The sequence below is a fragment of the Sparus aurata genome, chromosome 13 (assembly GCF_900880675.1).
Source record: "Sparus aurata chromosome 13, fSpaAur1.1, whole genome shotgun sequence".
NCBI lineage: Eukaryota > Metazoa > Chordata > Actinopteri > Spariformes > Sparidae > Sparus > Sparus aurata.
In genome coordinates, this window is record NC_044199.1 from 24,901,356 (window position 1) to 24,916,184 (window position 14,829).

At 37.8% G+C, this 14,829-nt stretch overlaps 1 protein-coding gene across 2 annotated transcripts; it reads left to right on the forward strand.

Moving 5' to 3' along the window:
- The first annotated feature begins 225 nt into the window (after positions 1-225).
- Positions 226-12,704, forward strand: rab24 (RAB24, member RAS oncogene family). Of its 2 annotated transcripts, none has more exons than XM_030437069.1 (9): positions 226-656; positions 2,131-2,334; positions 2,932-3,000; positions 3,431-3,509; positions 5,446-5,513; positions 6,612-6,711; positions 8,047-8,097; positions 9,462-9,521; positions 9,618-12,704. In XM_030437069.1, exons 2-9 carry the CDS (start codon positions 2,218-2,220, stop codon positions 9,686-9,688), a joined length of 615 nt encoding a protein of 204 aa, XP_030292929.1. In that variant the 5' UTR covers positions 226-656; positions 2,131-2,217; the 3' UTR covers positions 9,689-12,704. The 2 variants fall into 2 exon arrangements, with proteins under 2 accessions (XP_030292929.1, XP_030292930.1); XM_030437070.1 differs by having other exon boundaries at positions 9,621-12,704.
- The last annotated feature ends 2,125 nt before the right edge of the window (positions 12,705-14,829 follow it).

Sequence of the window (14,829 nt, forward strand, 5' to 3'; positions counted from 1 at the left end):
GAAATAATAGTTAAAATATCAATCTTTGTGTAGAGTGACATCTTCTTCAACCATTGCTAAAAGATATTTCTGTAAATCAAGAGAAGGCAGTAGTATGGAAACAATCTGCAAAAACATGTACAGAATAATAATAATGATGATAATAATAATAAAATAAACATCCCCTCTGACACATAAAATGTTATTGGTCCCCTACATCCGGTGATTGTCTCGCGTAATTCGGGCACTTCCGTGTTCTGGAAACGGACGCCGACACCTCTTTGGTTCCCACCCAAACAAACAAAGCTCAGATGGTGATTTTCTCCCCTCATTAATACGAGCTGGATTTATGTCCAGAAAACAAAGCTTCCCTCAACTAGAAACGATGTCGACCGGTTACTTTCTCTTCCTGTAATTTTATCTAGCAAACAGACGGCTGGGCGCTTTATTTCAGGCATTGCGCAACAGTGTTAGTAACGTTGCCGCAGCTAGCTGCCACTCCGTATCCAAACAGCAGCCGGTGCTAAGCAAGGCAGGGCAGAGATGACAAGCGCTTTGGCTGAGACAGTCTGTACTTTATAACAGTTTCTGCAGGCACGCAGTGACAGCCCAGTTTTGTCACTGCTTGGAGAAGATCAGATGTTAAGAAGTGTTTTTTTAAACGAGCTAGCTACCAGGTGAGTTTTGAGTGTTTTTTATATGGTGCTGAAGTTAGCTAGGTTAGCTGAGATCTCGAACCCTGATTAGCTCATGTGAGGCTGCTGTTTCAGCTCTGTCATGTTTGTCCCGCTAAAGTAACTAAACGACACATGGCTTATTTTACAAAACGTGTATTTTGTTTTAGGAGGTTGTTTTGGATAAAGTACAACAATTTGCGGGGTCAGCAACACTTAACTGTAGCTTCATCTTGTAAAAGTTTAACCTCGAGGTGCGACAAGCTACACTGAAATCGAACAGATTTCTTTTTATTTAAATTCACTGTAAGCCAGTGCCTTCTGCTTTATAATTTAGTCCTCCATTTACAGTATCATCGTCATCATTTTGATCACAAAATTTTAGTAGTCATTATCCAGCAGGGATGGAGTATAACTAAGTGCATTTACTCAAAAAAGGAATTATACTTGAGTATTTCCATTTTGAAAGCACATACTTCACTTGTAAAAGGCACAATGTGTAGTTCTGGGGTATATATTTTAATGAGAAGAGAAAGATCTTCATTGACTGTTTTTTTAATACCTAAACAAACAAACTGTCTTTCTTTTTTAATTGAATAAACAAACTGACCTCAAAGGACAACACAGTCTCATGCTGTCTTACCTTGTTTATATTTGGCAGACCCTGCCACCGTCCTAGCTTCTGCCAGTGTTCTGGATCTTGTTTACCTCTGAGAACAGCTTGTTTATTCAGTTTTGAAAGAGATTAGTATTGGGTCTCTATGGGTCAACCCACATTTTACAATATAAACATACCTTTTAAATATATGTATACTTGGCTTTGACTCGTGCATTTGTTTTTGTGCATTTGATATTGGATATGTATAGATTTTTACTCATGTACCATTGGTATGAGTCACTTTTACCAAAGTTAAAAAAAGACAACTAAAAAGTAATATTAAACACAATATCTTTACTTTACTCAAGAATGACTTTGGGTACTTTAAACAACACTGTTATCAAGACAGTGGCAGTGTTATTTTAGTAATTTGTCAAGTAATTAGGCCTTTTTATATTCATATCTTCATAGGGAGAATACTTTGGGTTTTTCTACTGTTGGTTAGAATCTAGATATTTAAGACTTAACTGGATGTACTTGGTGCTAGTGCTTTTAGTTTTGGCATACTCCTTCATGGCAGCCCTTATTTATATTTTAAAAGGAAGACTAAATTGTGGCTGTGTAGTGTAGAAATACATGAGTTTTATGTGGACACAACAGACACTACATATATAGACAAGAGGAAGTAAAACAATTTGTAAGCAATTCCAGAAAAGTTTAGAATGTGGTAAGGTCAGGTTTATGATTATTCTAAAATAATGATAAAAAAAAGAATCAAGTATGACTTTCAGTTTCTCAAAAAAGGGAAATTCTATTTATTAATTCAGTTTTGCACCCTCTCATTTGTTGTGCATCCTGTCCTGTCTTCTTTCCAAACAGCACACTGAGCATCCTTGTAAATTAATCCCCCCACCTCCTGTTTGCTCTGCTGCGGTCTCTTCCTGGGCTTCTCCGAACCCACTTACTATGAGTGCAATGCGTGTGGATGCCAAAGTGGTGATGCTGGGAAAGGAGAGTGTGGGGAAGACCAGCCTGGTGGAGAGATACGTTCATCATCGCTTCTTGGTGGGCCCGTACCAGAACGTGAGTGTCATCTGTTCGGTTTTTGATTTCCATATCAGCCTGTTGCTGATTTCCTCCCCACCTGCTGCCTGGATGAAAGGCATTATTTATATATTTAGCCGCGGGGAGGTTGTTCTAATAAGGCTTGACTCTGTGCTCGTCTTAAAGCATAAAAGCACTGATAGAAACACGGAATGCATCAATGTTTCGGTATGTTTCTTTAAGCAGACGCTGCATTAGACAAGCATTTTTGTTAAAATCGTACATATTAACATTGAAGCTGTTCAGACATGCGTCTCTCGTGTCCAGATAAAGAATGATACACCATGATATCTTCATAACTTCACAGTTGCATGAAGTAAGTATGAATGGAGTTCAGCTTTGGAGCAATTTCTCACATGTGTTTTATTCCCAGTGATTTTGATACTCCAACCAAAGTAAACTGCATGATGTGTTGGAATACATTTGTTGCTTTTGTGTGCAATATCAGTTGCAGTTCAGGATTTCAGCAGAAGCTCCATGTTGGTGTAGGACAACATAAAGGAACAGTATTCAGACTGAGACTGTCCAGTGTACAGGGACTGATGCCTTGCTGTGCTTGTTTTCTCTTCCTCACAGACTATCGGTGCTGCTTTTGTTGCCAAACCAATCCAGGTGGGAGAGAAAGTGATTACCCTAGGAATATGGGTGAGTTGACTATGAATGTGTGTGCTATAGAGCACAGATCTGAAAGCCTGATATCCAGTCACATCACATCAGCTCCTGCAATCCACATCTGCACGCCTTTTAAAAGCAGCAAACAGTTGAATCAGCCGACAGCAGAGTGCAGGATGGTTTATCTGGAGGAAACTCTTCTTCTCCAGGAAACAAAACTCTACCCAAAGATTAACAAACAGCAGTATAATGAAGGATACATTCGACCAAAAATGAAAGATTTGTATAGGAGACAGTAATAGAAGAAAAACAATGACTGTAAATTTGAGTAAACTGTGAAGCAGTGAGGAGAAACTGGAGCAGGAAGCAGTTAGCATTGTGGTTTCTTCAGTCCTTCATTATTTCAGCCGGTGTACTTTCACTGTCGATGAACCCAAGTTTCTCTTTCCTCTGTCTCTCTCAGGACACAGCCGGATCAGAGCGCTACGAAGCGATGAGCCGAATCTACTACAGAGGAGCCCGGGCAGCCATCGTCTGCTATGGTAAATCTACATTGTTCCTGATCATCTTGTCAGAGAGCTTTGGGGTGTTGTGACTCAACCCTTTGCAGCCATATTTGGAGAACAGCTGGATGATTTATCGTTGATTTTGCACATCATACTGCAGTTTGCATTTGCAAGCTTAAAATAGCAGACTTGTTTACTTTTGTTTGTTTTCACTGTTCTTTAAAACCATATGATTCGTTTGGGTTCTGCTGCTGCTGTGAATTTCATCCTGGGATAAATAACTTTAGATGAAGAACTTTACCTCATACAGAACTTAAGGCACAAATGCAAAAGTTGCTTTTTGTGCTGTTTTTAACAGGGAGCTGAACATTGTGCCACTGATCTGCATCAGTGAATTTTCTTAATAGATGCTGTCAACTTGTTAGTGAGCTATCATCAGTGTCTGGTTTTGGCTTACAGTGATATTTTAGCTGACTTTTCTCAAGCTTGCAGATAATCTGGACTCTGCTCAGTCTAAGCAGTTTAAATGTCTTTTCTGGCCTTTCATGCCAAGAAAGCCACTGTACCAGGTTTTTCTTTAGCAGCACTTCGGGATGAGAAAATCAGCAGCACTTCGGGATGAGAATGACTTTTCCCAAACCTGACGATTCTAGTTAGTTCTTGGTGGACTTTAGATTCCATCATTAAGATTCTGGGAGTTTTTTTTACTATCTGCTTCCAACTTTAATTCCACAGATAAGTTAATAATATCTGTCCAAAACAATATGAAATTTGATATTTTTAATAGGAAAGTGAAAGTCCTTTTTATGGGAGGATCCCAAAATCCGTCTACAAATACAGAACATGGACCTAAGATATAATGTACGAGGTAATTTATTTGTCATTACACAACACAGGGTTGTATACAAATATTGTATATAAAGATGCAGTGGGCTCTGATGGTCTCAAAGTGCACTGCTCTTAATCCAAAACTCTTGCTTTCTTCTCCAATGATGATGACAGTATTTTGACCGTATGCAGTATGTGTTTCAGCAACAACACCGCAAAAAAATCATGGTTGTAAGACAGAATGGGGAACACACTGGCTACAGGTTAAAATGTAACTCAGTATCAGGCTTACAGTGGCTACGTGGAGACCTGAAGAGCTGTGATTGATTACATTGGCTGCTGGTTTTTAAGTGATGCTGGTAGAAATTGCTGATAGTGAAGACAAATCGAAGCAGGTTGCCCCTTTCCAGTAACAGTAATCTGGCAAAACCATCTCCACTGTAAACACAATAATGTAAACATGACAATGCGAACCCTCCCATTGTCGCCCTCTACCACAATGTCAACAGAAGAATGTAAACACAGTTACTGTGGGGAATACAAAGAAATCACGCATGATACATTATATAACTTAGTTTTTAAAGAAATATGCAATCATTTACTGAATTCTTCCACTGATGTCAAAACAGCAGCTGTGGTTCAAGATTTCAATCAAAAACAACCACAGTATGATTGGACTGAGAGTTTCTCCATAACTTTGGAACATGGAGTACTATCTGCCCACAGTGCCCACTTGCTGTGTGCAGACTTTTCTGAATGGTTCTCACGTCTCTGTTTCTTTGTTCCACATTGGGGAACTTTGTCTCTGAGGAAAAAGCTGATGGCATTTCCCAGTGGATTACTCACACTGCTGTCATGTTTTATTCAAGTCAGCAGGGCCATTTTCTTTTTTACCTTCTATCTTGATTGTTTGTTTGTTTTCCTGCACAGTGATTTGATGGGTTATTTGGAAAAATTACTGAGATATTTAGAGCTGATAGTTTGATGTTGCGGATGCCAGTGTCTGTTATTCTTCTTGTGCTATGAATGCATGGTTGTGTTTGTGAATATATCCAAAGGAAAACATGGAGATGTTTGTGAAATACTAAAAATCTACACACAAAAATCTACTAAAAGTGTTTGTTTTATCATTTTTGTCTTTCAGATCTGACTGACAGCAGCAGCTTCCAGCGAGCCCGTTTCTGGGTGAAGGAGCTGCAGAACTGCGAAGAAGTAAGAGAACGTTTCTAATTAATGTTAACACTCTCATTATATAGCTTCTTCCCAGTTAAAGGTGCAATATGTAGGAATTGTTGTTCGAAAGAAAGGAATTATCAACAGAATGTGAACCTGGAGGTGATGCCAGAGCAGTCTATGGTGTTAGCATGCTAACTGGCTAGTGCAGCATGAGTCACCCCCGGCCTCCAGCCTGAAAACCCCCGCACTAGTGCTCCAAAGCGCAGGTGCGCGTGGTATAAACATCAACACTCCCCTGGTGGTTTCCAAGCTTCCAGTCCAGGCAGACATGAGTCAGATAATAGTACTGCTGGCTACACTGCTAATTGAGCTAACTAGCTAACAGCAGCGACAGTTATCAGCAGTTAGCGGTTAGTCTGGTGATATTCTGCCCCATATTTTTTTAGCCAATTCTTACATAATACATATTTTTCAAAGAAGCTGTAGTCAAAAAAACAAATTTCTAGGAGCAGTAAATGTGAGTGATAAGATCTCTTTATTTCATAAAACTGGTGGTAATTTACATATGACAGGGTTTGGATACCATTTACCATTGAATATCTAAGTTTTGGTAGAGATATCTTAAGGTTATTTTGGTGTTTTATTATTTTTAGCAGACTAAGCCAAACTAAACTAAAAGTTAAATGTCGTCTAAACACAACTTGATGCAAGATTAGCAATTATTATAATTATATTAGCGTTATCCAAGAAATAATAACAATATAATAATAACTTGACAATATCTGATCAATAACTGAGGGAAAAAAGCTTCCGAATCTGATCAGACATTTGAGTCCAGCAGACACATTTCAGTCCATACCCAAAAATAGTATTGAGGCTCCACACTCAGCTCAACAGTATATGACAAGTTTGTTTTTCAGTACTTAACATGGATGACTGTGCAGTTTGATGACTATTTCAACAAAAATAATGAACAGTTTAAATGATGCATTTGTAAACATTTAGCCTAACTGCATGCATTGTATAGCGGTAGATCTAAGTGGACTCAGCGAGATAGTTGAAATGAAAAAATTCAAAGTTATATGTTGAGCTTGTGTTGTACTTTGTTGTTGTATGTCTGTGTCGTGTATCCAGCACTGTAAGATTTATCTGTGCGGCACTAAGAACGACCTGGTTGAAGCAGATCGGAGTGTGCGCCAAATCGACTACCACGACGCTCAGGACTTTGCTGAAGGTAATTTGTCAGTCTCACTGATGTAAATCTGCCTTTCTGTCACTGTTCATGACTGGTATGTGTGCATGTAAATATAATCTACAGAGGCTTGTTTGATGGAAAAAGTCAGCTGTTACTAATGTCCAGCATCAGTTGCACACTGTGCTGTACATTAGTACACTGTCATGCAGACTTCATTAAGATGTCAGCATTATCACAGGATTTCAGCTCTAAACTCTAATATTTTACCTTTTTATACTCACATAGTGGATAAAACAGACGAGTGTAGTTGTTGTGTGATGGGAGTCAGCTCACTGATGTGAGACAGTTCACTGACAGCGTATGTCACTTCATCAATTGGGAACATGTCTGACAAGATGGTTAAACTACAGCTGATAACAGAGCTGAGTGTCACTTTCTGTTACAGTGCATATATGCGTGATGCTTTCAGATATTGTTTGGCTGTGTTTTGTTTAGTTTACCCAGATATACTTTGATCTCCTGAGTATCTTTCATGCACATCTTTGCATGTAAAAAAAAACAACCCAAAAATGCCCTAAATAGAATCTACAGGTCTTGAAAAGTCTTAATAACTTTTGTAGATTTGTAGAAGAAGTTGTTTAAGTTTTTAGAAAGGTTAGTCATATTTTTAAAAAAAATCTTATATCTGGCTGTTGGTAGATGTTAAGATGTTATATGCCTTGAAACTAAAAGTGGTTAAGGTTAAAATTACTATGCTGCATCACACTAGACATTGCCAAAAAAACACATCAGGAGAACATGTGTAAGAATTGTCTTAAATAAAAATAACTTAATTGGATCATCCCTTCATTTTGTGCCACTAATCTGCTTCCAGGTTTTCTAAATTTAATCGTTTAGATTAATTATATTATGGCAAATAATTATTTTACACTGCTGGGATGTACTTAAGGCAGAATTACCCTGACTGGGTTTTCTATCATGAAACAGGAGTAATATTGCATTCTGTGTCACACTGAGAAGGGCTTAAGAAGTTAATCACTTGCAGAAACCCTATTAAAAAAAACAGTTCAAGGCTTTTCATTGGTTTCACTTTCAAAATTGAGCTGTGTTAATGCTTCTACCTGGAGAAAAAGTTAAAAGATTAACATGGACATTTCTGAGATTCTGTTTCTGCCCATTCTGTGGAATAATTAGATCAACAAAGTTTTTGTTAGCATCTTGAAAATGGTTAAAGGATATTAACAAACTGCTGACCTCATCTGACCCATCACTCTCTGTGCGTGATTTGCAGGAATTGCAACACGGACTGAAATTGCCATGTCTTTCCTTGCCTCCGCCTGACTGACATTTAACCTGTTTTGGTTTGCTTCACAGAGATTGGTGCGCAGCATTTTGAGACCTCCAGTAAAACAGGAATTAATGTGGGTGAGTCACACCTTCAGTCAGCTGCAGAACATATTTAACCTGGGTGGTTTACTGCAATAACAGCTACACAGCTGTATTCATTCATGGGCTGCCAAAAGAGGAAGTGTGTTTACCTCAGGATACTGATAATGAAAATCTGGATGGATTTAGATGATTTAATATATTTAATAAATATAATTGATTACAGAAAATGAAAGTATGTTTCAGCAGAAGCAAACTGAGGAATCCAATATAGCAGATACAGTAAGTTCTTCAGAAAAGAAACTGATGAATGAAAATATGCAAAAAAACTTGACCTGAAACAATATACATAGTAAAAATAATGAACTACGTTGAAGTGGAAAGTCTACATTTAAGCAGGTTTACCTCGTGTAAATTCAGCTCCGTGTGAACCAGAGGCCTGTCACTCAAATGCAGCCAGGTTCGAACTTGTCGCCAACTCCATGGATTACCGTCTTCACTGTAATCAGCAGGAGGCGAGTAAGAAACAGGAGCTTTGCTTGAATTTTCAGGAGTATTTAGACAAGTAGCCTAAACTGTACACAGACTGCACTGCTACGTTAACGTCTATAACAATACTGCTACCTTCATACTTGCTGTTACAAAGACCCACACTCCACCCACTAATGTTATTTACACCACCTACCTATTGAGTTATTGCTGAAAGAAATACCTACTTCAGAAACACATTTTAGCAAAAAACATTTTAAAATTCCCTGATGATCAGGCCTGGCAGGGAGTCATCTTTTGCCTTTTGAGCTGCCAGTCTTGCAATACACAGGTGGAAACCCTGTGACCCTTGAATGATTGTGAAAAAGGAAACTGGGCAAAAATGTAAGACATATGTCAAGTTGAGACATAGACGACTATGACCTCTTCTAGAAAAGACGGGAAGTCAAACCAAGATGTAAGAGGGCGATTGCAGAAATATCTGTCTTCCTTCAAAGCCCATGACGTGCTCGTAACTGGAACAGACAATTTGATAAAGTAAATTAAGAGAACAATGTGTTATTTTAACCTCAGTGTGGACTCTTCAGCCAGGCATGTCATCAGACTTTGACCATATTGAAGCACAACGGGATCTAATCAGCAGGAGCTTGTAATCATAACATTCACAGCTCTTGCTCACAGGTGACCAATGTGTATTTTTACCTACTGAGAGTCTGCCACTCATTTTACTTCTCTTTAGAGAGCATCTTCTACTGATTGTCTCCGATCGACATAACTTACACTCTGTCATAGCCTTGATGAGTACATTTCAAGCTTCAATAGCTGTTGCCTAGTTGGAGCGTGTTGTGAACCAGGTATTTTTCTGTATGAATGAGCTGATGAAAACTGACAGGCTTCCTCCTTCCTCCTAACAGATGAGTTGTTCCAGAAAATTGCTGAGGATTACAACAGCACTGCTTTCCAATATATGACAGGTAAATGAAGTGTTGTCATGAAGTTTGTAAAACATTTATCTCCTGAACTGATCCCAAAGCTGTGAATACATTTAAAAGTTTCTCTTTATGTTTCAGCAGAAGAAACAGGCGTTGACTTGGGCCTGAAGAAAGACTCATATTTCTACTCCTGTTGCCATAACAACTGATGTTGAGCATGAAGAAGAGAACGGACGTGGTCACCTTTCTTTGGCTGGAGTAAAACCTGGATATGCTGGATGTGTGTCAGATAACTCAGCTGGGATCCAAAAAAAGAAATCGGGCAGAACTGCTTATACCTTGTTGGATATGTTTATTTATTTTGTGCCATAAAGAACTGAAGGCTGCAAGACTTTAACGAAGAGGATCTGCTTCTGCTGTTACTGGGTGGAGAGGGATTTACAATCCAACACTCGCACTTTTCACCCAGTTATATCCTGTGTTTTATCCTCTTATGAGCTGGTCCCTGTTCCTCTGGACCATGGAAGTAAACATATCTGTAAAGCTGCGGTGTCAAACAATCTGAAGCTGTGCTGTGATTAGAAGACAACTTTTGCCGCTGAGAAGGATCCTACTGAACACGGACTGGCCGACAAAACTTGATTGAGACTCTTTTTGTTGTTGCAACTGCAGTGCTTCAGGAGGGTGAATGGTTTGTTTACAGAAGTTCATTTTTGTTTACCTCCAACTCTATTTAACCTTGTCGTGGACACCCGCCTGTTAGCCCTGCACGTCCTCCATGAAGCCTACATGAATGGAGCGACGCCTAATAGGGTGTGATCTGTCAAACAAAACACTCTCGTGTTCCCTGTCATACTAAATTGAAATGAATTCTTGTTAAAAAGAAACATGACCTAAATGATAACAATGATCTTTTAAAGGCCTTATACCCGCAGTAGAAGTAACAGGACTGGGTGTGTCTTTAGTGTTTACCGAGACATACCACGACTTTTGCCAAGTGACAGCCATGGATGTATTAACAGAGCTGGATACTGCACCACTGTTTTCTCCCAGTGGCCACTCCTGGTACTGCAACAAGCATTTCCCCATAGACCCCGATATTTAAAAGACTTGTCTATGAAACTGTTTACGTGACGCCTTCATAGTTATAACTCTTTGTGTAAAGAATTTTAAATCATTGTAGGTTTTAGATTTTTAAAACCTTCCCAAAGTCAAGAAAAGCAATCCCTTTGTTCGTTACGCCATTCTGATGTGAAGTCTATGAGCTAAGCGGAAACATGTGAATGGGGCCAACAGTAGAAACACTAATGAGCATGGGCAGTGGGCGACACAACACGGAAGGAACCAAGAGGCTGAATATAGAGGTGAAGTCCTGTTCCTTCCGATGGACAACCATAGCGCATATTTACATGGTAGCCATTTTTCTTAGGGTGGGAAGCTTAAATGTCCTACTGTTGTGTTTCAGGTTGGAAGTCGTATAAATGGACGACATCTGAAAAATTGTTATTATTCAACCATCTCTTGATTGACCAGCAATTTCAAAGACAATGGATAATGAACATTCAGAGAGATATCAGGCTATCTTTCAAGGTAGAACAACATATTTGATCCAATAAACATCCGTTGGTTAACCGCTAACGTAAGCATTCAACCATTTCCTGGCTAACATTACTGTTTGATAATGTTGGATGATATGACATGAAAGCTGGTCATTAACATTCAAATGTTAATGCGCACCTTGTACTCATTTATTTAATGTTAGCCAGCTTACGCTGACGGTAAGTAGTTTGTTATCAAATGTGTTGTGTTACTTTGTTATACGGGCCAAAGTTCCCCCAGAATGTCCCTTTCTATTGTCTTATCGGTTGCTGATTAATTGGGGAATTGTAAAATAATAACAATCTGTCAGATTCCCTGCATACAACATCAACCTTTTGATTTGATTATTTGAACTTCATACCCTGAGCATGACGTCTTAGGAAAATGGCTGCTGTGTGAATATGGTCTACAGGGCACAGCTGTGTCATATCTATTTTTGAGTTGGATACACTCCGTGAGCAGTTTACATTCAAATGAAAATGCCAGCCTTTCGAGAATCCAGTATCCAGTTCTTATATTACATCCATAGTGACGGGAAGTACAACATATATCAGAGACGCTATCTTTTGCTGCATAAGCTATGTTTCTGTCGAAAGACAATAAAATAAGCTGATTTAAAGGTGGCGGTTACCAAAATGCCAAGATGTGTGTAGTTAAATGTCATGGCCTCGGCTAACTGAAAGAAAAAAACTCAAGGACAGCCATTTTCAAAATTTTGACTCAAAATTTTTTTATTTTGTAGTTTCAAATGCGAAGTACACATATAGAAATACAACTGTTTAATTTTCTTTTAATCTTCACTATAGCAGTTCTTTTAAGACGAACTACGAAGACACAGAAAGACGATTGAAGAGCAGAGTTCCCCTGCATCATGTTGAGAAACTGCAGATTTCACCAACACTGGAAAAAATGTGGTGAATGTTGTAACATGGTACAAACTGTCATCTCTGGTTCTCAGAATAATATTTACATCTGTATTTAACTGGAAGACTCGAGTCACTAATTTATTGCCTTTAAATTGTGCTGCCAGGAATCTCAGTTTCCTCCATGTTGCTGCTTCGACATGTTGATGTTCCATATGTTGATATTTTGATGCACAACATTTTTTATTGAGGGCTGTTTAAAGACAGACTGGTGTAAAGTACAAATATGTTCTGTAAAATTAAAAGAATGTTTCAAAGCTCTGACAGGCCTGAAATTTTATAATGTTTTTTTTTTTGCCCTTGTGTATAATATCTGAGCTTTTTTTGCATTTGAGTGAAAAAATATATATAAATAAAATTGTAAAGTGTATTGTAAATCATCACAAATCTTAACAGAACTGAATTTCTGCCCGTGTTGAAAAACGTCTGCATATCTTTTTTCTTCCACTTGCGGCTGACTTTTACTGGTTTCAAGTTTCTCATCTCAATAGTTCCAATTCTTGCCATCTGCTCCAGTCTTGAAAGCAATCTTGAAATTAGAGCTAGTGTCTCTAGATGGGATGTTACCATAAGCCAAATAAAATAACTTGAACTTGAACAAAACAGTCACTTTGAGTGACCGTTTGTGTTTCACAGTGGAATCCTCTGTGCTTTATATTGTAAACCACTTTCAAGATAACACCTGTTTGACAGGCTTCCTTCATTTCTGGCCTTGGTGTTTATTTATAGACACTGAGCATGATGAGCTATGCCACTGGAAAATCATTATGACATAAAATCAACAAACATTTGATATATTACAGGGTATCCGCATGTCCTGTGAAGTCTGAAACATTGCATTCGGGTCACTCAAATATCCTCAAAGTACTTTCTCTTGCCTCCTACATTAATGTAAAAAAGTGTACATGTTTATGGGTGTGTATTGCTGTCACACCAGTGAAAGAAAAACAGGTCACTATAATGTGGAAACGTGAAAATGTCAGTGTAATATCCTTTTTATGATATACAAACTTACCATGGATCTTTCTTTATAAACCTTCAGTCAAACCATAACACCTTTAACAAACATAACTATGCATAGCTACAGTCTTGTAGTCAATTTAAACAAAAACTTATATGAAATTTGATAAATGTTAATTTTTAATTGGCTAATCTGTCCATCTATCATTGACAATTAAACAAACTTGTTATAATGCTACACAATGATTGTTAGAAATGGCTGGGAAGTTATGGCAACAATGTGAGATGAATGTCAATGAATTCATGTACTCATGTACTTAATAGTGAATAATAAAATAATTGTAGCCATACTGTCCCTACAACTTTTCCATCAGTGGTATGACCATGAAGAGGGTATTACATATCAGCTAGTTAAACACATCAGAAAGCTGTATTAACAGTAACAAACTATAAATCTCAAAAGTTAATCCAACACCCCTGATAGGGGTATTTTGACACGTGTTGGGTGAGTTTTTCGTTATATTCATTTACCACTTTATCCGTTTCTATTTAGAATTTTGATGTAGAAAACCTTTTTCCTCACTGTCTTCACCTGATGCAGCTGCAAAAAAAAAAAAAATCCATCAAGTCATTAACAACTAATGAAAAGTGAAGAAAAACATTTTTAGTTTTGGTACAATGTGAAGAACCAAACACCACATCAGCTGATTTACACTGGACAATACACCTCATTAACTACAGTCTTTACACGTGATGGGAGTTAAATGACGGGTTAAGATGACATTATCATTGTGTGCTTTGTATTTCTGTATTTACAACCTTCCTCTGGGAATATATTGCTTCATGTTTACGGTCACTCAGTCTGGCTTTTGACTGTTGATTTTTTTGTCCATAAGTTGAACAATTTTTCTGTTTGTGTGTTATCACTTAATGTAAATCTATACACACACAGTGACATCGTAACCTCACCTGTAAGTCTCTGAGTCTGAGGTGTTTTGAAGTTATGTGGCTGATTTGACTTTGCCTGCGCTCCATTTACAACTTCTCTGTTTATTTTGTGGCTTTTTCTTTGCTTTTTTCTTTCTCATGGCTGAATCTAAAAGGCTTTGTACTGTCTATGGCTTCAGCTGTAAAATGTTAAAAATAAAGTTTACCACAGCATCTCCACATTTTGTTGCCGTTTCATTATCAGCTGTTAGAGATGTATTCTTTATTCCGTTAATGTCTCACATCTGAGATTTGTTCAGCATTTCAATGCAATTAGCCTTGTAGGCTTTATTTATGTACTGTATGTAATTATATATATGAGGTACTTTACTTGATTCTTCCTTTTCATTTTGAATATTTTAAAATATTTATATACTCATTTGTGGCATTGATTCACCTGTCCTAAGCTAGCTAGCTATGTTTTTTGGCTCTCCTCTCTGATACAGTGCTCACATAGTCCACCAGCTCCTGTTTTCCTTTTTACTGCACTAATTTTATCTCACAGCTGTAGTTACTATATAGATTAGGATTTTACATAATAAAGACAGGATTTCAAGAATTGACAAGAGCTAACTTTCTGACGTTAGCTAGCCTTCTTACTGTTAGCTTTGGAGCAGAGGCTAGCAAACGTTAGGTTACTACTTAATTCTTACAAACAACTTCTAACACCATTCTTTATAAAAAAAAAAAAAAAAAGAAATCTGTTCCAAATATTTATCTAATATTGTCATTTGGATTAAAAAAAAAGAAAAGAAAAATTGTTTGGTTTGGGTTAATGACCACATTTGCTGTGAATTAGCATTTTGCATGCCCGCTGTCCTCTCTATCAGTGTTCTATGATTAAAGGGCATTTACAGAACAATAAAATGTGAACATCAACC

Bases quoted from the DNA above. Each gene is read 5' to 3' on its own strand.
- rab24 (XM_030437069.1), top strand. From the start codon at position 2,218: ATGAGTGCAATGCGTGTGGATGCCAAAGTGGTGATGCTGGGAAAGGAG. The intron at 6,712-8,046 runs GTAATTTGTCAG...TTTGCTTCACAG, and splicing joins CGCTCAGGACTTTGCTGAAG to AGATTGGTGCGCAGCATTTT. The intron at 8,098-9,461 runs GTGAGTCACACC...TCCTCCTAACAG, and splicing joins TAAAACAGGAATTAATGTGG to ATGAGTTGTTCCAGAAAATT.